Source organism: Anabrus simplex, chromosome 3, assembly GCF_040414725.1.
Source record: "Anabrus simplex isolate iqAnaSimp1 chromosome 3, ASM4041472v1, whole genome shotgun sequence".
In the NCBI taxonomy this organism is placed as follows: domain Eukaryota; kingdom Metazoa; phylum Arthropoda; class Insecta; order Orthoptera; family Tettigoniidae; genus Anabrus; species Anabrus simplex.
In genome coordinates, this window is record NC_090267.1 from 437,583,219 (window position 1) to 437,611,030 (window position 27,812).

Genomic DNA, 27,812 nt, shown 5'->3' on the forward strand with positions numbered 1-27,812 from the left:
TGCAAAATTGTTGCAAAAAAACCAATAAATTTCGTGAAGTTTTACTGCAGACCACCGGTGTCACATGGAATTTTCCTTCAGTTTGCCCTGACGTTTCATTGCCGCAATTGTCGTACCTGCATATCTGTTAGTTTCTGTTTTTATATTTTTGATCACATCGTCACTAAAAAAATTACTGAAACAATCCATTTCATCACTCCCCACCATAAACTGAGTAGAACCAGATGCCGACTGGAAGACAGGTAGCTGTGGTTGGTCATCTGTTTCTGACCATTCATCATCAGGTTCAGATGATCCGGCAGATGTTCCCGGCACAGGTGAATCATCAGCCTGAGTCTCTTCATCTAAACGAAAAAAATAAACCCAAATTTCTGTAGGCGAAGTATTTCTATCGTTTGTATTCGGAGTAAAATAATACAGCTAAACACTTACGTTCCAAAGTGGCGTAATAAATAAAAATCTTACCTGAACTATCGCTTGATACGTTATCTGGTTCGTAAGCAGGGTCGTCATCACTTTCATCCATCTCTGAACCCGCTTCTCCCGATAAAATATCCAAAATATCACTAACATTGAGCCGGCGTGAAGACATGTTTACACAGTAACACAGCTGACAGCGTGGCAGATTTGGCGCGCGCAGCACACGACACACAGAGCACTTCGGTAGAGGTTACGGCAAGGAGAAAATACCATGTTTATCGTTTCAGTTCGAAATTCCCGATAACTGCTGCATTCTAGTGGTTACTAGATGAACTATTACCTTCAACCAAGGGACGGAAACCCTACGTGATACGTGCAGCTGGATATAAATACACGAGAAAATCACGCCCGCATCACATACGGGCGCCGTCCAGAAGCAGGAAAGCAGCGCGCCCGTATCCCGTACGGGCATAGTGTTGAAAGTGTTAAAATCATTCTATTTTTCATTACCTTTCTTTGTGTCTGTTATTGGTATTTTAGCTCTTATTTCCTCTTGAAACTGCTGTTTGACTTCCAGATCTTTCAATTTCCAGTCTTTAATTTGTGTTTTTTTTCTTCTTGTTTACTTTAATAATAGGTTTGGTGACTCTTAGGTGTGCAATGAGGAGTCTATGGTCACTATCAAGACTCTCACTAGGTATCACTTTTACATCATGCACCTTTCCTCCACTTGACCTATCTGTGATGATAAGGTTCATCACTGATCTATACTGACCATCCCAGCTATATCTCATTATCTTGTGGCTATCCCGTTTCTGAAACCATGAGTTCTTCACCAGAAGTTGGTTTCATGTACACAGATCAAACAGAAGTTCACCCTCCTAATTTCTATTACCAAATCCATATGAACCAGTAATTCCTTCATAACCTGACCTATCAATGATGTCCTCTAGTTTTTCTAGGAAGCTTGCTTTTTGGTCATCGCTACAACCCTGCTGAGGAGCATAAACTTGGATCACAGTTTGAGTTTCTCCATTTAGGCATATTTTATCTTTGATTGATCTCTGATTGATGAATGAGACATCTGTTACACTATCAATGTCTTTACAGAGTACAAAACCAACTCCATTTCTCGCCACTGAAAGATTACCACTCCACTATAATTTATACCCGTTCTCTAACATTCTTGTGTTACAACCTTTCTGTTTGGATTCACTTAGCCCTAGGATGTGAATGTGTCTATGGTTCATAAAATCCGTGATTTAGTTGCATTTTCCTATTAGAGTCATAACGTTTAAGGTTCCAATCCGAAGCTTGTTTCTACAATCGGTTCTTCTCGTGCATCTTGAATGAACATTGGACATGATGTCGTCATTAGTTCGAAGAGTACATGAAGTATTGTCAACATTCAGAATATGTTTCTTTCCGAGGTTCATTTTCGTTTTGAAAGCAACTCCATTGTTCTCCTGTACTGACTTGCTAGGCCTAATGTACTAGTGGATTTTCTATCAGGGTGGTCTCCCTTACCCTTTGGCAGTCCCCTGCCTCACTGCAAGGCAGCAGCTGATGAATTCATGTGTTATTTCCCACACAAAGTTCTCATCTCATCCAACCTTCCGAGGGAAAACTCCTCTTATCGCAACTATTGGTTTTCCCTTAGTTTGCCTGGTTTGGTATTGGCCGCCAGACCCTCGGCCAAACAGTTGCAGGTAGTACCGTCTACTGTCGCATACGGTAGCAGAATATATTCTGACCTGAGAATGTTATACTAAGCAAAATAAGCAAACAAGCAAACCCTATGGTGCAACAGCCCCTCAAGACATTGACCTGCCAAGACAATTGTTGCCCAGCCAGATGGCATGCAAATGTTGGAATACAACATGGTTTTCTTGACTGGGACCACTGCATCTCATATCAGACAGCATCTCAGTTGGTCTCAAAAGACAAGTGAACCCTGCTCCAGCCCTAAGTCGAATATTAAAATCCCTGGAATCAAACCTGAGGCCTCTACATAAGATGGGGCTGGCCATATAGAAATATATGACCATGAAAATGAATGGTCAATACAATGAATGTCGGTGCAGGGAAAAAGGAGCAAAAGAAAGAATATACAACAAACATGAAAATAAGGACATCTTCACACTGGCATCTTCAAATAGATGGGCTCTCCCTTCAACATTACCAATTCTTCTTTATCCAATTTTTCTCAGTCCCCAGCAAGCTCGTTTCTGTTTCCCACCTTCATCAACAGGGCAGATATAAACAGTTACCGAGGGGGATCATCTTCACAGATATTCAACCTTGATGTGAGAAGTGTAGTACTGATGATTAGATAGTGCCATATCTGAAATACTTATTTGATTACTGTTTGCAAGAAAGAGCGATACCAAAAGAACGGAGAGTTGCAATAGTACCTCTAGTATACAAGGGGAAAGGATGATAAACATAAAGCGGATAATTACAGGCCAGTCAGCTTGACACGTGTTGTTTGTAAGCTTTGGGAAAGCATTCTTTCTGATTATATTAGACACGTTTGCAAAATTACTAACTGGTTCGATAGAAGGCAGTTCGGGTTTAGGAAAGATTATTTCAATGAGGCTCAACCTGTAGGATTCTAGCAAGATATAGCAGATATTTTAGATTCAGAAGGTCAAGTGGTAGGGAAGAGTATAGAAGGTTAATGACGAAAAAGAGGACTATTGGACTAGATGAAAGAGTGGTTAAATGGATGGCTAAATTTCTAGGAAATAGAACTCAGAGCATTAGAGTAGTTGAAGTGTTATCTGATCTTGTAATGATTAAGAGGAGGGTTCCACAAGGCAGTATTATTGGACTTTAACATTTTCTTAAATATATAAATGATATGAGAAAAGACTGGAATCAGAGATAAGGCTATTTGCGGATGATGTTATATTGTACAGAATAGTAAATGACTTGCAGGATTGTGAACGACTGCAGGGTGACCTAAACAATGTTGTGAGATGGACAATGGAATAATGATAAACGGGATGAAAAGTCAGGTTGTAAGTTTCACCAAGAGGGAAAGTCCTCTCATTTTTAATTACTGTTTGATGGGGGTGGGGTGAGAGTACCACATGGGGATCACTGTATGCAAATGTGTATGTAGTGTGTCTTTATAAGAAATTATCTTCAATGGGGTAATAATATTCATGAAGTTGTTAAGAAAGGTTACAGATCTATTCACAAGGTTATGAGGGTATTTAGAATTTGTAGTAAGGATGTAGAAAAGGAGAAGGCATGTAAGTCTCTGGTAAGACTCCAATTAGAGTATGGTTCCAGGGTACAGGTCCCACACCAGTACACTTTATATGAGAACTGGAAAGGATCCAAAGGAAAGCAGCACAATTTGTCCTAGGTGATTTCTGACAAAGGAGATGTTGCAAACTGTGGGAAGTAAGGAGATGAGATACTCAACTAAGTGGTATGCAATAGTACATACATGGTGTGAAATGACATTAGTAGTTGAATAAGCCAGAGCAGAGCTTTTAAAAAGTAGGAAAGATCATAATATGAATAATATAGATTTATAATATGGCTTGTCATAGTGATAATAAGAATTAAAAATAAAAGTAATGATGAATGCAAGACTAAAATGGCAATGGGTAGGACACATAGCTCGACAAGACTACAACAGGTGGACCTCTAGGATTGTCCACTGGAGACCATGGGAATACAAGAGAGGCAATGGAAGATCCCAGAAGAGATGGCTCAATGACAAAGTTGTTGGCTGGAACACGCTGGTTCCAAGTGGCTCAAGACCGAAGACGACTGAAGCATATGGAAGAGGTTTACATCCAGCAGCGGATTGAAATAGGCTAGAAAAGAAGAAAAAAAGGAGAAGGACTGACCTGCAGTTTTTATAGCAAGTAAATAAGTTACCTTGTTAGAGTACATTCAGTTTACTCCCGGGTCAAAAATATTTGTGTCATGCAGCTGTTACCAATATTTTCCTTCCATTTATATTATAAGGCTAATGTGATGAACAATCTAAAAGGCAGTGTCAGCTTTGAATAAATATAATTAATTAAACTGTCGACAGAGGAAGCAACTGGAAAATAAGACATAATTGCTATCGACTGAGAAGAGGATTTGCATGAAAGGAATTTCACCATAAAGCCCGTGTATAGGGGGTATTTTGTGAAACTAAGATGTCCCGAAGAAATGTACGAAAATATTATATTCAACCTATTATGAACCCACACTAACCTATGGAGCTGGATCGTGGACTACACCAAAACGAGAGGAGAGTACAATACAGGCAGCGGAGATAAATTCCTAAGAGGTATCAAGAGCAAGACCAGAAAGGATAGAATTAGAAATGAAGAGATAAGGAAAAGGATAAGAATCTTGAAACTTCAAGACAGGATAGAAACAACAAAGCTGAAGTGGTATGGAAAAGTGTGAGGAGGAAAAGAAGGTTAACAGTAAAACAAAACAGAAGAGACTAAAAGGATTTATTTTCCAAAGGTGTTAACGGAGGTATGTTTCTTGTGTCACAACTGTATGTACTGTATCCTGTCTTCTAAAAAGTTCCTTGAATAAGGGTTATAATTAAAGCAATGTCATAAAATAGAATTTGTTGAATATTTTTAAATACTGTTAAAAATAAAGTATTTAGTATAAGCCCATAGTTACATATGATTCAATTACGTGCGATACATGCTCAAAAACGACATTCTCTATATCTCAAAATTTCAATAACTCGAAATAAAATTTAACTCCCAACATGATTCAAGATAATACCAGTATAAATGGTCCGTTATTGGACATTATAGATTTTCCAGCTAACTCATTCCTGGTTGCCAACGTTTCGCCCCCGTGTGGGAATCAACATCTATATCATCTGATAGCCAAGCAGGCATCAATTTTTGGTAGTGGGATAAAGTCTCTCATAGTGCATTGGCACTGCCGGTGGCTTCAAGTAGCCTACGCAGTGGCCTCCATGGTATGCACTAGCCATGCGTCTTGGTAGGTGTACTAGGTACCAACTGACGAGCCCAACCTAGTACACGGGGGCGAAACGCTGGCAACCAGGAATGAGTTAGCTGGAAAATTTATAATGTCCAATAACGGACCATTTATACTGGTATTATAAATTTACTCATTCAGGACAAATATTTCAGATTCCGTATGGGAATCAACATCTATATCACATGATTTGAGATATCGAGGTTCTACTGTAGTTCATCCTTGTCCCAATATCCACAGGCAAAATATTACCAAGATATATGAGGTACAGGATGATCTGATACCCCGTCCTATCAAACTTATAATTCGGATGCTAATTCCGATGAACATAATTTGATGTTTTGGGAACAACAATTCTTAGAAATTAAAAGTGGAGTTAAAAATGAAGAAAAATTTGACAGCCTAATAGAGAAGTTCACTGAATTTTTGCATAGGGCAACATCTAAATGCAAAGGTCCTGAACATCCATAGTAAAATATTTTAGAGCTCAGAAAGCTAGGCAAATTAAACGTGAACCCTTAAAATATTTTAGTTGTAGCAATCCTCAGCGCCATGATAAATGATTTGGCACAAAAAAAGATCTCATTCACCATTATTACTATTATAGAAGAAAGAGACCACACCCGGGTGACTGGAGTGTGACAACGATGATGATGATATAAGAAAGAAGGTTGTTCAAAATATTATGACAAATATTGAGGGTAAACTAATTCTGCTTCGGAAGTGTATGACTTTTTCAAATTCCCTAGACACAGAAAATTCTGCTATTCTAAGTAACTACACTTCTGATGATGAGGATAATGAATATCAGTGTTCTGTGACAAACAAGGAGATTCAATAAGCAATGAAGGGAATAAATGTTGATACTGCTCCTGGCCCTAATAGAGTATTTCTTAAGGTCAATAAGGAAATCATTAGTATTATAGCAAATATAATGGTATAGATGTTGATTCCCATAGGGAATCTGAAATATTTGTCCTGAATGAGTAAATTTATAATACCAATATAAATGGTCCGTTATTGGACATTATAAATCAACATCTATATCATCTGATGGCCAAGCAGGCATCAATTTTTGATAATGAGACAAAGTCTCTTAGTGCATTGGCACTGCCGGTGGCTCTAGTTAGCCTACGCAGTGGCCTCCACGGTATGCACTAGCCAGCGTATTGGTAGGTGTGCTAGGTACCAACTGATGAGCCCACCCTAGCACACGAGGGCGAAACGCTGGCAACCAAGAATGAGTTAGCTGGAAAATTTATAATGTCCAATAACGGACCATTTATATTGGTATTATAAATTTACTCATTCAGGACAAATATTTCAGATTCCCTATGGGAATCAACATCTATATCATCTGATGGCCAAGCAGGCATCAATTTTTGATAATGAGACAAAGTCTCTTAGTGCATTGGCACTGCCGGTGGCTCTAGTTAGCCTACGCAGTGGCCTCCACGGTATGCACTAGCCAGCGTATTGGTAGGTGTGCTAGGTACCAACTGATGAGCCCACCCTAGCACACGAGGGCGAAACGCTGGCAACCAAGAATGAGTTAGCTGGAAAATTTATAATGTCCAATAACGGACCATTTATATTGGTATTATAAATTTACTCATTCAGGACAAATATTTCAGATTCCCTATGGGAATCAACATCTATATCATCTGATGGCCAAGCAGGCATCAATTTTTGATAATGAGACAAAGTCTCTTAGTGCATTGGCACTGCCGGTGGCTCTAGTTAGCCTACGCAGTGGCCTCCACGGTATGCACTAGCCAGCGTATTGGTAGGTGTGCTAGGTATCAACTGATGAGCCCACCCTAGCACACGAGGGCGAAACGCTGGCAACCAAGAATGAGTTAGCTGGAAAATTTATAATGTCCAATAACGGACCATTTATATTGGTATTATAAATTTACTCATTCAGGACAAATATTTCAGATTCCCTATGGGAATCAACATCTATATCATCTGATGGCCAAGCAGGCATCAATTTTTGATAATGAGACAAAGTCTCTTAGTGCATTGGCACTGCCGGTGGCTCTAGTTAGCCTACGCAGTGGCCTCCACGGTATGCACTAGCCAGCGTATTGGTAGGTGTGCTAGGTACCAACTGATGAGCCCACCCTAGCACACGAGGGCGAATCGCTGGCAACCAAGAATGAGTTAGCTGGAAAATTTATAATGTCCAATAACGGACCATTTATATTGGTATTATAAATATAATGGTAACCTGGGATTATGTTCCACAAAGTTTTAGAAGAGGTCATACAATCCTATTATTTAAATCAGGAGATAAAAAGGTAATTAGTAACCAGTGTCCAATAACAATTTATTCTATTTCAAGAAAGATCATTGAAGGAAGTTTGTTAAAAAAAATTAAACCTTTCATTGATTTGTCAACCCAGCAAAGAGGTTTTGTGTCTATACCAGGCACATTCATAAATTCATCTTTGGTTAACAGTTGTCTTCAAGACGCGAAACTAAAGAAAAAGAATTGTTGCATCACTTTTCTAGATGTATCCAAAGCATTCGATAATATTGGTCATAATCACCTGGAATACACGACCACTCAAACTAAGGAAATTCAAGTTCACAGGGGAGTAGCTCAAGGATTGCCTCTATCACCTCTTCTGTTTAATTTGTCAATTGATTTCATATTAAGGGAATTAAACAACGTAGAACATGCTTCTCAATTCAGCTACAATCTTGTGCAAGATATCGACAAGTGGCAGTGCTAGGTTGTGCTAAAGATAAAAAATCAGCAGTGCTAATGAATGATACAGCAAGCTAATGCCTTTCCCAAGTAGGTTTTACATTGAATACTTCTAAATCAAAAGCTATAGTTATTATATCAGGACTGTTAGTGGACTGCAGGTATTATGTATTGATAAGCAGGAAAATCTTAAATATTTTGGTGTACATACAATAACAAAATAATATTAAATGAGAGAAACATTATAACTAAACTAAACGATAATTTATCGAGACTTGTGAACTCAATTTTTCTTAAACCAGATCATGAAATTAATATTATAAATTAATACATTTGGCAGAGTTTGATTTATCCTTTACAGTGTGCACCCTTATCAAACTAAGACTCAGATTTTTAGACGACGTCGATAAATTAATAAGAAGTACAGTACAGTAAAGGAAATAGTTGGTTTACCAACGGATTGTCCAGACTGTATGCTGTATAGCTCCAAAAAAGTTTGTGGATTGGGCATTATGAGAGCGTCGTGGGAAGCTTTCCTTCAACACATTAATATCTGTAACAGGCTGGACTCTGTTGTTGACCCACTTCTGGTACAAACAAGAAATTTTCAGCAAGAGATAAAGTGTAGTCTGAGAAGCCTTGGCTTTGCTCCTGATGAACAACCTAAGGTACAGGCTCTTTGGAAGAAACCGAGAAATCTGCAGTCTGAAACATGGTGTCTTGCATTTTTCAGAATGGACACAATCAAATACCTGGATTACAATGAAGAAAGGACTTTCAACTTCCCAATGGACTAATGACATTAAAATGAACTGTAATATGATAGCGGTCCGAAGCGTTCCCGGTAGAAGCGAAGAAAACCGTTGCCGTCACTGCAAGAGATAGAAACCCTCCCTCATGTTCTCGGTTTCTGCCTGAAAGGGGAACTATTGAGGAATAACCCTCCCTCATGTTCTCGGTTTCTGCCCGAAAGGGGAACTATTGAGAAATAACAGGCACCAAAGGGTCCAGGGGCAGTATTGCAGAACTTTTCAAAAAATCTGGCAGATTTGAAGTCTTTGAAGAAGTGCACTGTATCTCTAGTGATGGATTCAGTAAACGCGCAGACATTGTCACAACTGATAGGAAGAGAAACACTGGCGTTGATCCAACAATAAGGTTTGAGAGTAACAGTTCACAGGCCAAAGAAGTTGATTCTGAAAAGAAGAGAGACTACGAACCCTATTTTAAGTATTTTGAAGAAATCTGCATTGTATTATAAGAATACGCTGCATAAAGGGGCTTTTCAGTCTCAGTGGCATGTAAATCATGATCAATAAATTCAAATTCAAATTCAAGAAAAGTATCACATACCCGCCAATTGCTCAGAAGTGATTGGGTTGTTTTTTGGTGCACGAGAATCTGTCACAAAATTTTCAGTTAATTTCTTCCTTTGTTTTGGTATTCAAGTTTCATTTTTTTAAAGATATTTGTTTAGATGTTTTACATAATTCATCTGTCAATAGTAAATCACCATTTGTATGGTATATGTAAAGAAATAAGAAATGAAACAATACGAAACACGCTACAGCTCAACCCTCTAAAAGAAAATATGGAGAGAAATAGGCTGAAATGGTTCGGCCACGTCAAAAGAATGGGACAAGAAAGATTACCAAGAAGAGCTCTGGAATGGACAGAATCTGGAAGAAGACCAATTGGAAGACCATGAACAAGATGGAGGGATCAGGTGGAGGATGACGTAAATTGGAGAGGACTACAGTGGCAGACAGTGATGAATGATAGAATGTGGGTTAAAAAGAGAAGATTGGAAGAGTCTCTGTGAACGACCTGCATAAGCAGAAATGTATCAGGAAGAAGATGTAAAGAAAAATAAAGTTTTCCTGATCGGGGATAGCTGTACAACAGGAGAATTTCCAAATTTATAAATATGCAAGCTCATTTTATCCTAAGATAAATAGTGCAAAAATTACTATAAATATGATGCTGTTACTGTATGGAACCTCTTGTTCTAGGGTAATCATCAGTAACATTGAAGGGAAACTTATGAAAAAGAGAAGCTCTGTTATTTGTATATCTTAACATACATATTATATTGGTACACTTTATCAGGTTTAGGAGCACATTCTCTAAAAACAACACTATTAAGCAGAAAATACTCAGCAGGACACAGAAAATATCAAACTTTTACAATCAAGTCAGAAATCTACTCTGGGACTGCAAAATACAACAAAAAGCAAAAACAACTCTGTACCACTACAATGACTAACAGCAGAATTCAGGCAACAGAAATATGATTCATTAGAACTATGAATCGATCTACTCAAAAGGACAAAATCAGGAATGAAGTAAACAGGAAGGTAGCTGGCTTTGATGTCCCTATTACCAATGTAATAAAGAAGCGGTATTTGCACATTATGAGAATGAAGAGAAAATACTTCGACTTTACTGTCCAAGGAAAAAGACCAAAAGGAAGGCGAAGGAAATGCTGGAGACACAGTAAAATCTGATGTAGAGGAGAGAGGTCTCAAATGGGAAGTTGTCCTGGAACAGAAGATGTATGCAGACAGGAAGAGATGGCAAGCACTAGTACACCACACCCAGGAAACTGGAGTTGGAAAATGATGATCCAAAGATTATGGGAAATACAATTATTGGCCAAAACTACATGTTTATCAGCTTAATTACACCAACTCTGTCTTAAAACTGAATATTAATAAAAATACAGGCGGATCAACAAAACAGAACATATTCCACAAGTAAGTACTGGAAAGGAACAAACAAGTGTCAAATCAAGTCATTTGTATAGAGAGATACAAATATGAAAATGAACACATAATAAGATGAATACAATGACAGATCAATGGGGGAAGAGAGAGCGACAGAAAGAGGAGACAAGGAAAAACACAAAAGGACAAGGACAATCTTCTCACCTTCATACAATGCCGCCTTCAAATAGATGGGCTCTCTATCTTATATCTCTTCCATTTTCCTGTGTTTATCAGGTTTTCTTCTTATCTTACACTTCCCGCATCATGACTGAAGATCTGTTAAGATAGCCCCTCAGTGAGTGTAGAAGCCCACCCTCCTGATGAAGCTGGGAAACAAACGAGCTCATTGGGGGCTGACAAGAAATCGATGAACATTTGGGATTGACGATGAGAGAGCCCATGACTAGATGTTCCACAAGTAGGTCGTTAACACTTTCCTGATAAATGAGGGCCTTAAGATTAATTTATTAATACAACTTTTTGAAACACTCTATTGAGACATACAGACACACAAGCATTTTTCATGTCAGAATGCATAAAATATACGCTGAAGCACTAGTCATGTAGAAAGATAAAAAATTGTATGATCTCCTTAAATACAGAAAGTAAGCATAGGAATGGCATTCATAACTATCAAACTAGGTCATTAGATTAGATCACGTATCTTCTTCAAGGTATGGAATAAAAGGTACAGCATATAAAGCCATCGCTGTAAAGGGTAGTCCCTCCCTTGAGCTAACAGCTCAATGGGACAAAACTGAGAAAAGACAGAAAGAAAGAAAGAAAGAAAGAAAGAAAGAAAGAAAGAAAGAAATCAACTTGCCAACTGAATTAAGGAGTATTAAAAAAATTCAGTATTTAAGTTTTTTTTAGGTGTGCATTACAAAATATACAGAAATGCATTAATTATTATTTATTATTCCCAACTTATTTGAAATAATTTAATAGCAGACTAGGTAAAGAACTGTCAGGGAATCTGCCACGTGGGCGACAGCTCTAAATTCAGATCAATGGTGACAGATGACTGATGACCATGATAGTAATCAACATTTAAATACTATTGGTAATTATCTCCAGTATAATACCAATATTATTGTGACCAACATATTTCATTGTAACTCTAATATGAATACTAAATAATTTTACCATTAATTGTAAAGCCATCACTGTAAAGGGCAATCCCTCCCTTAAGCTAACAGCTAAATGAATGAATGAATGAATGAATGAATGAATGAATGAATGAATGAATGAATGAATGAATGAATGAATGAATCAATCAATCAATCAAATGTAATGCTGTCAACTTACCCAAAAACTGAAATGACCCTATATGGAAGCTAGGTCCAGAACCTGCACCGCACAGCTCTAAGGAGAAAGTTATGCTGTAGTTAGGGTTCTTCATATGTACAGCTTCAAGCCATGACACCATATTGGAGTTAGGTTGTGCAATTGTTGGATAACCCAAACCAAGAATGCCCTAAAAAAAAAAAAAAAAAATCATGAAAGAACACCCACATTTATTTTATATCAATCAGACAAAATGACACTGTAAATGACATAAACTCAAAAGAATATCATACCGGTATCTATTATTCTGAGCTATGATAACATCAGTCAAAATAGTGATATGGCATTGCATGTTCTTTAGCACTTAATATAGTGTAAATTCATACAACTGCTACATAGTATTGAATGGAACATTAAACAATTCTTTGCATTTATGCTCTTTCAGTTCCAGAAAAAAATGCTGAAGAAGAGTATTCAAATCTGTTTCTTGAACCAGACCAGACTACCCTGTATATACTTACTGTAGGCCTGGTGACTGAAGTGGCCTTACAACTTTCTGTTCATGTCCCTCAATAAATGCCAGTAGCTATACACACATGGGAGCATTATCCCTGCAGAAAATGTCATATCCATAAAACCTTATTTGATGACTATTTTAAGGTTAAAGTCCATAAACTATTACCCTCATCTTGACACCCTCCTGCCCTTCAAGATTCCAAAGTTGGACATTGACTGTCCAGGGCCAGTCTACTTGTCAACAATGATTACCACCATTCGTATTCTACCCTCCCATGACGAAGGCTACAGCTGAAAATTGTAGACTTGTGTCTCTCTTTCATGTGTACTCTATCCATATGTGCTTACACAGCAAGTTAGCTGCACTCAGTCTGTTTCCTATTTATATACAGCAAAACCTGCCTTAACGGACACCTCTCACTGGCGGACACCCCTCCTTAGTGGACGATTTTCTAGGTCCATAATTAAATCCCATGTTGTGTATGAGTAATTTACCCCAGTTATATGGACACCCTCTATTACAGACACTGACACACCATAGCCACTAGAAACTCCAATTAAACTTCTCCTACTGGGCATTATTTTTTTTTTCAGAAAAGGTTTATGTTCTATGCAGTATTTGCTTACTTTTTGCACAGGCAGTACTTCCAAGAATTGCAGGCACTGTAACTTGTAATGCAGGCTGTACACATTCTTAGAAGGCAAAACAGCTATGCTGTCATTCCCGGAAGTTGTGTGAACTGATATGCTCGGCAGCGCTGGAATTCGTACTTTCACTGTCAGGTTAACTGACTCGTGGGCTTTTGATGTGTTCAGTTTAATGTTAGTAAGTTGGTGCATTTTAACATGGCTCCGAGGAAAGAAAAAAGGTAGGCAAATAAACTATCATAAATGTGAGAAGTGTGGTGTGTGTAAACTGTCCGAAGTGTTCACGACTGGAATGACATAGGCAGCTGAAACTGTGAAAAATCAATAGGAACTAGTGGTATAATGGCATTTAAATGGCAACGAACAGCTCATTGAACTGTTTCGAAGTGCTAGTGGAGTTCTTATTGACAAGGCCGTACCAGAGTGGTTCAGTAAAATAAGAAGTCAAAATGTCTCTGTGTCGGGACCAATGATACAAACAAAAGCGTTGGAATTCACAGCAGAATTAGGTATTGGAGATTTCAAAGCCTCGAATGGTTGGGTGGAAAGATTCAGAAAGTGGGATGGTATCGACTTCAGAGCGATTTTAAGAGAATCATCAAGAATATGGAGTGTGTCGAAAACTGGCAAGAAACAATACCTTCAATCATAGACAGGTATTCTCCGGAAAATATTTTGAATGTCGATGAAACTGGATTATTTTTCTGCACTTTACCTGAAAGAACATCCTACGGTCTTATTATGTGCAAGTTTGAGTGGAGAATGAGAGAAGCCCCTTGTGATAGGCAACGTTGCAGAACTAACGTGTTTTAAGAAAATGGCCAATATGAAGTTTGGCACTGAATGGATAGCGAATAGGAAAGCATGGATGACCAGAGAAATAATGACAGAGTGGCTAGGACAACTGGACAGAAAAATGGTACACCAGGAGCGAAAAGTGTTGTTATTCCTCGATAATGCAGCATTGCATCCGGATACAATTAAGTCACGAAAATGTGAAGATCGTCTTTTTCCCACCAAATGTAACATCAGTTTCTCAGATGCTTGACCAACGAGTAATCCAGAATATCAAGATTATTTACAGGCAGTTATTGATGAAGCACGTTGTATCAGAACTTAACGGGAATGAAGTAACCCTTCAAACACTGACAAAGGGACTGAATGTTTTACAAGCAATTTCATGGATAACCAATACTCACTCATTCACTCCATAGGCTTCTGAGGGACGTGATGTTCCCGTGCCAATCTCACAATCCTCTTCCATCCTTTTCGATCTTGAGCCCGCTCTTCCCAGTTATCGATATGGAGGGTCCGGCATACCTTGTTGATCTCCTTCTTTCAGGTGCTTCGGGGTCTTCCTGAAGGTCTTTTCCCATTAAGAGATCCCTTGTATAGATCTACTGGTACTCTGTTATCCTGTATCCTCAGTACATGTCCAGCCCAGCGCAGTCTGTTGGATTTTATCATACCCATTATAGTGTGTTGTTGAGAGAGGGTGTAAATCTCATAATTAGAACTTTTCTGCCAGCTTTGAGAGATAGGATTGAACCATGGGCCAAATATTTTTCTATAAACTTTATTCTCAATGACTTGCAATTTCTGCTGCTCTTTCTTGGTTATACTCCATGTCTTGGAACCATACAAAAGTACTGGTCAATTTATTGTATTGTAGATAATCATTTCTGCATTTCTTGTTAAAAACTTGGAGCCTAATATAGGGCTCATAGAGTAAAATGACTTATTTGCATTCTTAATTCTAACTTGGTGTTCCTGTTGCCTTCGGTTTTGCTCATCGATTAATACACCAAGGAATTTAAACTCCCCTACTCTTTTAAATATATATTTCCTAATCTTCAAAGGCAATCTGTCAACCTCCTCATGATTTGGTCTCTACAACCATGTAATTTGTCTTTTTATCTCTTACCCATAAGCCAATTTTTGCTGCCATTTCCTCTAATTCCATGAATAACTGCCTAATTTCTAATTCACTGCGGCTAATAAGAACAATATCATCTGCATATGCAAGGACTTTATGTTGTCGCCCCAATATGATGCCAGCAGGTACAAGAACTAATATCCTGATAATCTTCTCCAGTGCAATGTTGAATAGAAGAGGAGACAGCGCATCACCTTGTCTCAGACCAGTTTTATTGTGGAAGGAAGTTGATTTTCTGACCTTGAGTAAAACACAGCTAACATTACCATCCATACACAGTTTGCACATGTTAATTAATTTTATGGGAAAGCCAAACTTCATCATGATGTTCCACAGCTCTTCTCTATGGACTGAATCATATGCTTGAAGAAATCTATAAAGAAATAATGAACCAACTCCTTGTGTTCCCACACCTTATCATTAATAGTATTGGTTAACCAATGCATGGAAAAATGTTACAACTTCAAAAATTCATAACTGCTTTCTGAAAGCTGTTTTTCCTGCTAGTGGTGGACATCGGGAAATAGAATCTGATATTTCTGACAGCATGGAAGCGACACAAGAGTTAATTAATGCAGCAGGTTACAGGGTATAAGTGAAAACGGTATAAGTGAACACTTACATCGAAATTGATTCAGATATTCCAACAGAGTGTGAGAGTAAAGCAAAGCAAAGCAAAGTCATCTCCTTATGGGCCATGAAGGCCCTTGGAGGGGTGGAAGGTAAAGGCTTCCACCATCCGTAACCTCAGCACTTGATGGGGCAGAGTGGTTAGCTCTACGCCCGGAGTGTGAGAGTGGCGACACAAAAATGATTCTTCAGTCAATCCAAGGGAAGGAGGACAAAAATAAAGATTTGACGAAAGCGATAGTGAATATCTATTAACTTGACCATGATGGCCATTAATGGTCCATAATGACTTAATTATAACGGTTAATTGTGTTCAGGTTCCAACTAGTCAATACAATAATAGATAAGTAAAATTAAAAGTCCACCTTTTCAATGCTAATATAAAACTAAACAAGTTATAACATTAACTTGGAACTAGTTTCGAAGCTGGTGAGTGTCATCTTCAGCCAAATATGAGAACAGGCAATCGTAAATAAACATATCATCATTATATCAATGCACATATAAACACTCGTAATATGGGACTTATGATGCCCCTAAAAATATCTGGAGAAAACTTCAAGTAATCACAATTTCAAAATCTTGAAGTCACGATTAGAACGACACTTAACACAACAAAATTCTTTTCACTTAAGTTAGAACTTTGAAAGTATTGAGTTTGACTTAGAACCGTAAGATTCTCAGATAAATAAAAAGTCTTGTCATAAATGAAATGTTTACAAAGGTCTAACCACATATAGAGTTTCTCTGTAAATATGACAGTCCCAATTAGAACGACACTTTAACACAACATAATTACGGTATTTACAAGTTGCTTTACGTCGCACCGACACAGATAGGTCTTATGGCGATGATGGGACAGGAAGGGGCTAGGAGTGGGAAGCAAGTCGCCGTGGCCTTAATTAAGGTACAGCCCCAGCATTTGCCTGGTGTGAAAATGGGGAAACCACGGAAATTACTAGAGACTACTACATGTATATAGGCCTATTGATTTAAAGTTTCAAAACCTTGTATGCTGTTCTTAATTTTAACATGGTGAATGGTAATAGTGTACAGTGAACTCAATAGAGGTTTCCACAGAAGTGCTTTTGTCTCTTTGATGCATCGCAGCTGCAGCAGCACATCTACAACTTTCTCCTGTGAGTACAGTACAGCATTAAATTTTTTTTTTTTTCTTTACATAGTTTACACCCCCATTGGAGCACTTTAATCAGTCATATACATTAAAGTCTAATAGTATTAAATAGTCAGCTTTTCAGCTTTTTCTTACGCTACCAAAAATTTGTCCTTTCGGACCTGGCTGCTCTTTGGTAGTCAGTAATGGTGTACTTCCTTCGCTCAAATGTTATGAGTTTGAATCGTAAGTGTTTATTCCTTAGAATCGTCTCCTCTGCCTTCAATTTGGAGCATTGATAAATTTAATTCTTCTAAATCATTCATGATCTCTGTGAACCAAGTGTTCTTTGTTTTATTTTTTCAGAAGTAACTAAATAACTGCTTCAATAGTCGGGTTTCTGGCAGTCTGAATATATGACCCAAAAAAAAGGCAATTCTCCTTTTCTGCATTGTATCTATTATTGATTCGCTTTCGAGATATACCACTTTATTAGGTAATAATCTCCATTGTCCATCAACTTGGTGTTTTTTATTGATGATTGTCCTGATGATTCTTCTATCTACTTTCTGCAATTTATCGGTTGTTGATTTAGTGACAGTACAGTATATTGTCCTCCTCTGCGAACCATGTGACCTTGCCGCGGTGGGGAGGCTTGCGTGTCCCAATGATGCAGATAGCCGAGCCGCAGGTGCAACCATATCGGATGGGTATCTGTTGAGAGACCAGACTAACGAATGGTTCATCGAAAGGGGGGTAGCAGCCTTTCGGTAGTTGCAAGGGCGGCAGTCTAGATGATTGACTGATACGGCCTTGTAATAATACTCAACATGGCTTAGCTGCGTTGATACTGCTACACGGCTGAAAGCAACAGGAAACTACAGCCGTAACCACCTCCCGAGGACATGCAGCTCTCTCTGTATGAATGATGTACTGATGATGGCTTCCTCCCGGGTAAAATATTCCGGAGGTAAACTAGTCCCCCATTCGGATCTCCGGGTGGGGACTACACGAGAGGGGGCGATCATCAGGAAGATGGATACTGACATTCTGCGAGTCGGAGCGTGGAATGTTAGAAGTTTGAATCGTTGTGGTAGGTTAGAGAATCTGAAAAGGGAGATGGATAGGCTAAAGTTAGATGTAGTTGGTATAAGTGAAGTACGTTGGCAGGAAGAACAGGATTTTTGGTCAGGCGACTACCGAATTATCAACACGAAATCAAACAGGGGTAATGCAGGAGTTGGTTTAATAATGAATAAGAAAATAGGGCAGCGGATAAGCTACTACGACCAGCATAGTGAAAGAATTATTGTCGCCAAGATAGACACCAAACCAATGCCCACCACAATAGTGCAGGTCTATATGCCTACTCGTTCAGCGGATGATGAAGAAATTGAAAGAATATATGAGGAGATAGAAGATTTAATACAATATGTCAAAGGTGACGAGAATCTAATTGTGATGGGAGACTGGAACGCAGTGGTAGGCCAAGGAAGAGAAGGTAGCACAGTAGGAGAATTTGGACTGGGACAAAGGAACGAAAGAGGAAGTCGGCTGGTTGAATTCTGCACTGACCATAATTTAGTCCTCGCCAATACTTGGTTCAAACACCACAAACGATGGCTGTATACGTGGACGAGACCTGGAGACACTGGAAGGTATCAAATAGACTTCATTATGATTAGGCAGAGATTCAGAAACCAGGTGTTGGATTGCAAAACTTTCCCAGGAGCAGACGTGGACTCTGACCACAACTTGTTGGTCATGAAATGCCATCTGAAGTTGAAGAAATTGAAGAAAGGAAAGAATGCAAAAAGATGGGATCTAGACAAGTTGAAAGAAAAGAGTGTGATGGATTGTTTCAAGGAACATGTTGCACAAGGACTAAATGAAAAGGCCGAAGGAAACACAGTAGAGGAAGAGTGGAGAGTCATGAAAAATGAAGTCAGTAGGGCTGCTGAAGAAATGTTAGGAAGGAAGAAAAGATCAACTAAGAATCAGTGGATAACTCAGGAGATACTAGACCTGATTGATGAACGACGAAAATACAAGAATGCTAGAAATGAAGAGGGCAGAAAAGAATACAGGCGATTAAAGAATGAAGTGGATAGAAAGTGCAAGGTAGCTAAGGAAGAATGGCTGAAGGAGAAGTGCAAGGATGTCGAAGGCTGTATGGTCCTGGGAAAGGTAGATGCTGCATACAGGAAAATCAAGGAAACCTTTGGAGAAAGGAAATCTAGGTGCATGAATATTAAGAGCTCAGATGGAAAGCCACTTCTAGGGAAAGAAGACAAAGCAGAAAGATGGCAGGAGCATATCAAACAGTTGTATCAAGGTAACGATGTAGATAATTTGGTTCTGGAACATGAAGAGGCTGTTGATGCTGATGAAATGGGAGACCCAATTTTGAGGTCAGAGTTTGACAGAGCTGTGAGTGACCTAAATAGGAACAAGGCACCTGGAATTGATGATATTCCCTCTGAATTACTGACTGCCTTAGGAGAAACCAGCATGGTAAGGTTATTTCACTTAGTGTGCAAGATGTATGAGACAGGAGAAGTCCCATCCGATTTTCGGCAGAATGTTGTTATACCTATTCCCAAGAAAGCCGGTGCTGACAGGTGTGAAAACTACCGCACTATTAGTTTAGTATCTCATGCCTGCAAAATTTTAACACGTATTATTTACAGAAGAATGGAAAAACAAGTTGAAGCTGAGTTGGGGGAAGATCAATTTGGCTTCAGAAGAAATGTAGGAACACGTGAAGCAATCCTGACTTTACGTCTGGTCTTAGAGGATCGAATCAAGAAGGACAAGCCCACGTACATGGCATTCGTAGATCTAGAAAAGGCATTCGATAATGTTGATTGGACCCGGCTATTTATGATTCTGAAGATGATAGGGATCAGATACCGAGAACGAAGAATTATCTACAACCTGTATAAAAATCAGTCTGCAGTGATAACAATCGAGGGCTTTGAAAAAGAAGCAGCAATCCAGAAAGGAGTGAGGCAAGGCTGCAGTTTGTCCCCTCTCCTTTTCAATGTTTACATAGAACAGGCAGTAAAGGAAATCAAAGAGAAATTTGGAAAGGGAATCACAGTCCAAGGAGAGGAAATCAAAACCTTGAGATTTGCCGATGATATTGTTATTTTATCTGAAACTGCAGAAAATCTCGAGAAGTTGCTGAATGGTATGGATGAAGTTTTAGGTAAGGAGTACAAGATGAAAATAAATAAGTCCAAAACAAAAGTAATGGAGTGCAGTCGAACGAAGGCAGGTGATGTAGGAAATATTAGATTAGGAAACGAAGTCTTAAAGGAAGTAGATGAATATTGTTACTTGGGTAGTAAAATAACCAACGATGGCAGAAGTAAGAAGGACATAAAATGCAGACTAGCACAAGCCAGGAAGAATTTTCTTAAGAAAAGAAATTTACTCACTTCAAACATTGATATCGGAATTAGAAAGATGTTTTTGAAGACTTTTGTGTGGAGCGTGGCATTGTATGGAAGTGAAACATGGACGATAACTAGCTCAGAAAGAAAGAGAATAGAAGCTTTTGAAATGTGGTGTTACAGAAGAATGCTGAAGGTGAGATGGATAGATCGAATCACGAATGAAGAGATACTGAATCGAATTGGTGAGATGAGATTGATTTGGCTACATTTGACGAGAAGAAGAGATAGAATGATAGGACACATCTTAAGACACCCAGGACTTGTTCAGTTGGTTTTTGAAGGAAGTGTAGGTGGCAAGAACGGTAGGGGTAGACCAAGGTATGAATATGACAAACAGATTAGAGCAGATGTAGGATGCAATAGTTACGTAGAAATGAAAAGGTTAGCACAGGATAGGGTGGCATGGAGAGCTGCATCAAACCAGTCTATGGACTGATGACTCAACAACAACACAGTATATTGTAAAATACTATATACAATTATCTGTGAGAGTTTGTAATGCATACAATACATGGGTTATTTCATTCCAACTTATGTTTAATGGTACCGGTTTCTACCGAATTTGTTGAGTGTATTTACAACGTAGTATAAGGCACTGTTCATATGCCTTTGTAATGAATACACAGGCATACCGTATCAATCACGTAATACGGAGGAGAGAGAATTCTCTGGGATCCAATTACCAGACATTTCCACTTTTATCCCCTGCCGGACCAATTCAGGTACACAGATATTTATTTTATATATTTTATATGAAAGTACCGTATTTACGCGAATAATACCTACGTTTTTTTAAAAACTGATGCATGAAATTGGGGTGCGGGTTTTATTTGAGTCAATGTTGGCATTTTTTTTTTTTTTTTTTTTAATCAGCCTTCCTAAAGTTAGGGTGCAGGGATTATTTGGTGGCGGGGATTATTCACGTAAATACGGTAAATCTGTAGACAATTTTATATTGTTAGTCAGTCAACAACATTCATAGCAATAGTTTTTCATTGTGTCGTACTTTTGGAAGCACATGTTGGGATGGAGCCCTTGGTTTCTTAGATTTCACAGATAAATGACATCTACCACCCTTCCCTTTCCTACCTGAATATATGGCATAATCCTAGTTGTTTTCTTGTCCGCTTGGACTTCAATGATGAGTAATTTTTTGTTAAGACTAAAAATCAACTTCAGAATCACTGTTGCCTTGAAAGGTCAGTCTAGGTCTGTCCCTTACATTGACAAATAATGAAAACAATATAACCAGTTATCTGTGGTTCTACTGATGAAGTTTTTAAAGCTTTGTTGAAGTGGAAGCCATTTTTTTTGGTACTTCCTTACTGTAGTCACGTCCTAGTTCGTGAACCATGGGCAACGGCTGAGTGGCCTAGTAAGTGGTCCTGAGAGTCAGGATACCAGTTGCTATGGAATGGGAGTGGGCATCTCGGACATATTCTGAGTCGTGGCCCTCCTTGTACTCAGGCGGCTAGGACTATACAATTCACCGGTGGTCCATAACCCGTTAGAGGAGAGATCCTCACTTGGACTATGTGCAAGTAGGGTAGCATCCTGCTTCATGAATTTACTGAGCTCAGAACACTTTAAGCAAACCTCGGACCTATGGGAGTATCGGAGTCCCACTCCCATTTGACAGGCGAGGGACTCCTTGGAAACCACTTGGCAAACGAAATGGAATTTGATGGGGAGCTATCAATATTAATGGGGCTTATGGAAGAAAGAAAGTACAACTGGATGAGTCAGCAAAGAGGATGCATTTGGATGTGCTAGGAGTAAGTGATATTCGGGTAAGGGGAGATAACGAGGAAGAGATAGGAGATTATAAAGTGTACTTGACGGGTGTTAGAAAGGGAAGGGCAGAGTCTGGGGTAGGGCTCTTTATCAGGAATACCATTGCACGCAACATTGTTTCTGTTAGGCACGTAAATGAGCGAATGATGTGGGTAGATTTGTCGGTTGCAGGAATTAGGACTAGAATTGTGTCCGTGTATTCACCATGTGAGGGTGCAGATGAGGATGAAGTGGACAAGTTTTATGAAGCATTGAGTGACATCGTGGTCAGGGTCAACAGCAAGGATGGAATAGTGCTAATGGGCGATTTCAATGCGAGAGTTGGGAATAGAACTGAAGGATACGAAAGGGTGATTGGTAAATGTGGGGAAGATATGGAAGCTAATGGGAATGGGAAGCGTTTGCTGGACTTCTGTGCTAGTATGGGTTTAGCTGTTACGAATACATTCTTCAAGCATAAGGCTATTCACCGCTACACATGGGAGGCTAGGGGTACCAGATCCATAACAGACTATATCTTACCAAACTTCGAATTCAGGAAATCTGTTAGGAATGTACGAGTTTTCCGTGGATTTTTCGATGATACAGACCACTATCTGATCTGTAGTGAACTAAGTATCTCTAGGCCTAGGGTAGAGAAAGTGAAATCTGTCTGCAAACGAATAAGGGTAGAAAATCTCCAGGACGAGGAAATTAGACAGAAGTACATGGATATGATTAGTGAGAAGTTTCAAACAGTAAACAGTAAGCAGGTTCAGGATATAGAAAGTGAATGGGTGGCATACAGGGATGCTGTAGTAGAAACAGCAAGGGAATGCCTAGGAACAACTGTGTGTAAAGATGGGAAAAGGCGAACATCTTGGTGGCATGATGAAGTAAAAGCAGCTTGTAAACGTTAAAAGAAGGCTTATCAGAAATGGCTCCAAACAAGGGCCGAGGCAGACAGGGATTTGTACGTAGATGAAAGAAATAGAGCGAAACAAATAGTTGTTAAATCCAAAAAGAAGTCATGGGAATATTTTGGTAACAACCTGGAAAGGCTAGGTCAAGCAGCAGGGAAACCTTTCTGGACAGTAATAAAGAATCTTAGGAAGGGAGGGAAAAAGGAAATGAACAGTGTTTTGAGTACTTCAGGTGAACTCATAATAGATCCCAGGGAATCACTGGAGGTGGAGGGAATATTTTGAACAACTTCTCAATGTAAAAGGAAATCATCCCTGTGGTGTTGTGAACAGCCAAGCTCATGAGGAGGAGGAAAATGATGTTGGTGAAATTATGCTAGAGGAAGTGGAAAGGATGGTCAATAAACTCCATTGTCATAAAGCAGCAGGAATAGATGAAATTAGACCTGAAATGGTGAAGTATAGTGGGAAGGCAGGGATGAAATGGCTTCATAGAGTAGTAAAATTAGCATGGAGTGTTGGTAAGGTACCTTCAGATTGGACAAAAGCAGTAATTGCACCTATCTACAAGCAAGGGAACAGGAAGGATTGCAACAACTATCGAGGTATCTCATTGATTAGTATACCAGGCAAAGTATTCACAGGCATCTTGGAAGGGAGGGTGCGATCAGTCGCTGAGAGGAAGTTGGATGAAAACCAGTGTGGTTTCAGACCACAGAGAGGCTGTCAGGATCAGATTTTCAGTATGCGCCAGGTAATTGAAAAATGCTACGAGAGGAATAGGCAGTTGTTTTTATGTTTCGTAGATCTAGAGAAAGCATACGACAGGGTACTGACGGAGAAGATGTTCGCTATACTGGGGGACTATGGAATTAAAGGTAGATTATTAAAATCAATCAAAGGTATTTATGTTGACAATTGGGCTTCAGTGAGAATTGATGGTAGAATGAGTTCTTGGTTCAGGGTACTTACAGGGGTTAGTCAAGGCTGTAATCTTTCACCTTTGCTGTTCGTAGTTTACATGGATCATCTGCTGAAAGGTATAAAATGGCAGGGAGGGATTCAGTTAGGTGGAAATGTAATAAGCAGTCTGGCCTATGCTGACGACTTGGTCTTAATGGCAGATTGTGCCGAAAGCCTGCAGTGTAATATCTTGGAACTTGAAAATAGGTGCAATGAGTATGGTATGAAAATTAGCCTCTCGAAGACTAAATTGATGTCAGTAGGTAAGAAATTCAACAGAATTGAATGTCAGATTGGTGATACAAAGCTAGAACAGGTCGATAATTTCAAGTATTTAGGTTGTGTATTCTCCCAGGATGGTAATATAGTAAGTGAGATTGAATCAAGGTGTCGTAAAGCTAATGCAGTGAGCTCGCAGTTGCGATCAACAGTATTCTGTAAGAAGGAAGTCAGCTCCCAGACAAAACTATCATTACATCGGTCTGTTTTCAGACCAACTTTGCTTTACAGGAGCGAAAGCTGGGTGGACTCAGGATATCTTATTCATAAGTTAGAAGTAACAGACATGAAAGTAGCAAGAATGATTGCTGGTACAAACAGGTGGGAACAATGGCAGGGTAGTACTCGGAATGAGGAGATAAAGGCTAATTTAGGAATGAACTCGATGGATGAAGCTGTACGCATAAACCGGCTTCGGTGGTGGGGTCATGTGAGGCGAATGGAGGAGGATAGGTTACCTAGGAGAATAATGGACTCTGCTATGGAGGGTAAGAGAAGTAGAGGTAGACCAAGGCGACGATGGTTAGACTCGGTTTCTAATGATTTAAAGATAAGAGATATAGAACTAAATGAGGCCACAACACTAGTTGAAAATTGAGGATTGTGGCGACGTTTAGTAAATTCACAGAGACTTGCAGACTGAACGCTGAAAGGCATAACAGTCTATAATGATAATGTATGTATGTATGTATGTATGTATGTATGTATGTATGTATGTATGTATGTATGTATGTATGTATGTATGTATGTATGTATTCCTTATTCCACATCAGGTTCTTACATTGCATTGCCCTGCTAATCTCCATGTCCAGCCTTGTAATCTGAATTAATTCACTCCCATCATCTGCAAATAGTAATAACTTCATCTCCCTATTCCCATATGCTTCCTTTAGCTCCTTTACAATTTCGTCCATAAATATTAGAAACAAAAGAGGTGAGTGATGCAGAGTTTAAAGTTGTTTAGATGGTGGAAGAGGGCGCCAGTCCCAATGGCAGAAAAAATCGAAGAACTTTCCCGTCAGCAATGTCTGTACCTCAGTGCAGCAGTTGCAAAACGCGTCTGTACTCCTGAGGAACGGGTTGAAGTTACACCTGGCAATAGGTATAAAATGCCTCTGGGTGTAGCGACCCCACAATAATAATAACCTAAATATGAATAAGGTTTTTCTTTTGAAGTATTTTCTAAAAATAAAACAAACATTTATCATAAATTAGTTTCAACAAACTGAAGAGCCTAACAGTTATAGTTTGTAGAACTGTCATGACATAGCTGGTAAAACTAATGGTTTACTTAGAAAATCAGATGGAAACAACTCCAGCCAAACTGATGTTGGTGAAGCGCCTATGTGATTGTGTTCTGCTCAAATGCCACACGAATTTGAAAACAAATCTGAAACAAAACACTGTGTGTTTGTCCAACCCTTGTCCTGTTTCTCGACGGGGTCGGGTATAACGCGAGATGAATCATCGCAGCAAGTTTTTACAACCAGGTGCCCTTCCTGACATCAATCTCATCAGGGGAGTTAATGAGATGAAATGAATGTTGTGATGTATGATAGTAGGAAGGAAGATAGTGAAACCTGGTGTCAGCTCATAGTCTAATCCTGCTGAATGGCACGAAGAGGCCTGCTCAAGGCTTCACGTCCCCATCCAATTGATGAATCACCATCTGACCCACAAATCACTGTCAACAGTGTCATACACCCTCACTCCATCTGAGGGCATATGAAGTCCGGCTCCATGACCAAATGGTTAGCATGCTGGCCTTAGGTCACAGGAGTCCTGGTTTTGATTCCCCGCAGGGTCAGGAATTTTAACCATAATTGGTTAATTCCACTGGCACGGGGGCTGGGTGTACATGTCGTCTTTATCATAATTTCATCCTCATCAAGATGCACAGGTTGCCTACGGGGGTCAAATCAAAAGAGACCTGCATCAGGTGAGCCGAACTTGTCCTCGGACACTCCCGAAACTAAAAGCCATACGCCACTTAATTTCATTTTTGCTCCATCTGAGAACTGCAGACAGGTCTGGAATTAAATCCAAGCTTTTGGCACACAATCTACAGATTAGAAATTGTATACCACCACCTCTCCTACCCTGTCAGCCTACATTCTGATGGTGATTTTCTCCCCCCCCCCACAAACGGAACTTGAATCGGCTAACCATGGTGTCAGACCAGAGACTTGGTGCCTTAATGATCATCGTCACCAGTATTTGAAATAAAACACTATTTCAATAAATAAAAATAAGCACAGCATTAAGTTTAAGTGCCAGAAAAAGTGTTGCTTTATTTCTTGTTTGTGTCAAAATATAGGTCTGTACAGACTATGTAGGTTGTATTCATTCATTACTTTATTTTCGGATCTTGTCTGAATTTTAATATATCTATATATATAAAATAAGAGTTTTGTCTGTACATTGCTCAGAATTTGAAAATAATGGTATTTCTGTATCGGTCATGTCCATAGTAACAAGAAAATGCACTTTTTACTTTTCCGTAATGTCTGTCTGTCTGTCTGTATGTATGTATGTACATGCATCACGAGAAAACGGTTGAAGAGAATTTAATGAAAATCGGTATGTGAAGTCGGGGGATGAGCCTCTACAATCTAGGCTATAAATCATTTTACTCACTCTGAGTGAAATGGTAGTTTAGGGGAAGGCCTAAAATTGAATTCTCAACTATTTATGTTATTAGTGGTCTAATGAAAATCGGTATGTGAAGTCGGGGGATGAGCCGCTACAATCTAGGCTATAAATCATTTTACTCACGCTGAGTGTAATGGTAGTTTAGGGGAAGGCCTAAAATTGAATTCTCAACTTTATGTTATTAGTGGTCGTATTTTAAAGAAAATGGGTATGCAAAGTTGGGGAATAAATTGCTACAATCTAGGCTATCAATAATTGTATTCACGCTGAGAAAAATGGTAGTTTAGGGGCAAGCCTAAAATTTAACTTCTCAAATATTGTTGTTATTAGTAGTCCTATCTTGATGGTAATCGGTATGCAAAGTCAGGAAATAAGTCGCTATAGTCTAGGCTGTAAATTATTTTATTCACGCTGAGTGAAATGGTAGTTTAAGGGAAGGCCTAAAATGTAATTCTCAAATATTTCTTATCAGAATTGTAGTCGATGAATGCTAGATAACTAAGGTTAGTATTAAATTTCCTATTATTCATGTCTTATACATTGTTACCGTACTGGCTATGATCACCAAGATATTAATGAATTTGGATTTTTGTTACTAAGTCCATATCAGCGGCGAGTAAGGAGAAAATCGGTAAACAGTATTTAATGAAAATCGGTATGTAAAGTCGGAGAATAAGAAACTACAGTTTATGGTATAAAATATTTTTCAAATCACCGAGTCAAAAGAAAACTAAATG

General features: G+C 39.0%; 1 protein-coding gene across 4 annotated transcripts in view; it reads right to left on the minus strand.

Annotated features, from left to right (window-relative positions):
* LOC136866486 (beta-secretase) overlaps window positions 1–27,812 on the minus strand; it is a 110,701-nt gene that overhangs the window by 43,120 nt on the left and 39,769 nt on the right. For all 4 annotated transcript variants that reach the window (XM_067143492.2, XM_067143493.2, XM_067143491.2 and 1 more), the window contains one exon: window positions 12,202–12,370. In XM_067143492.2, coding sequence (XP_066999593.2) covers window positions 12,202–12,370 — 169 coding nt within the window. The remainder of the gene's footprint in view (window positions 1–12,201; window positions 12,371–27,812) is intronic.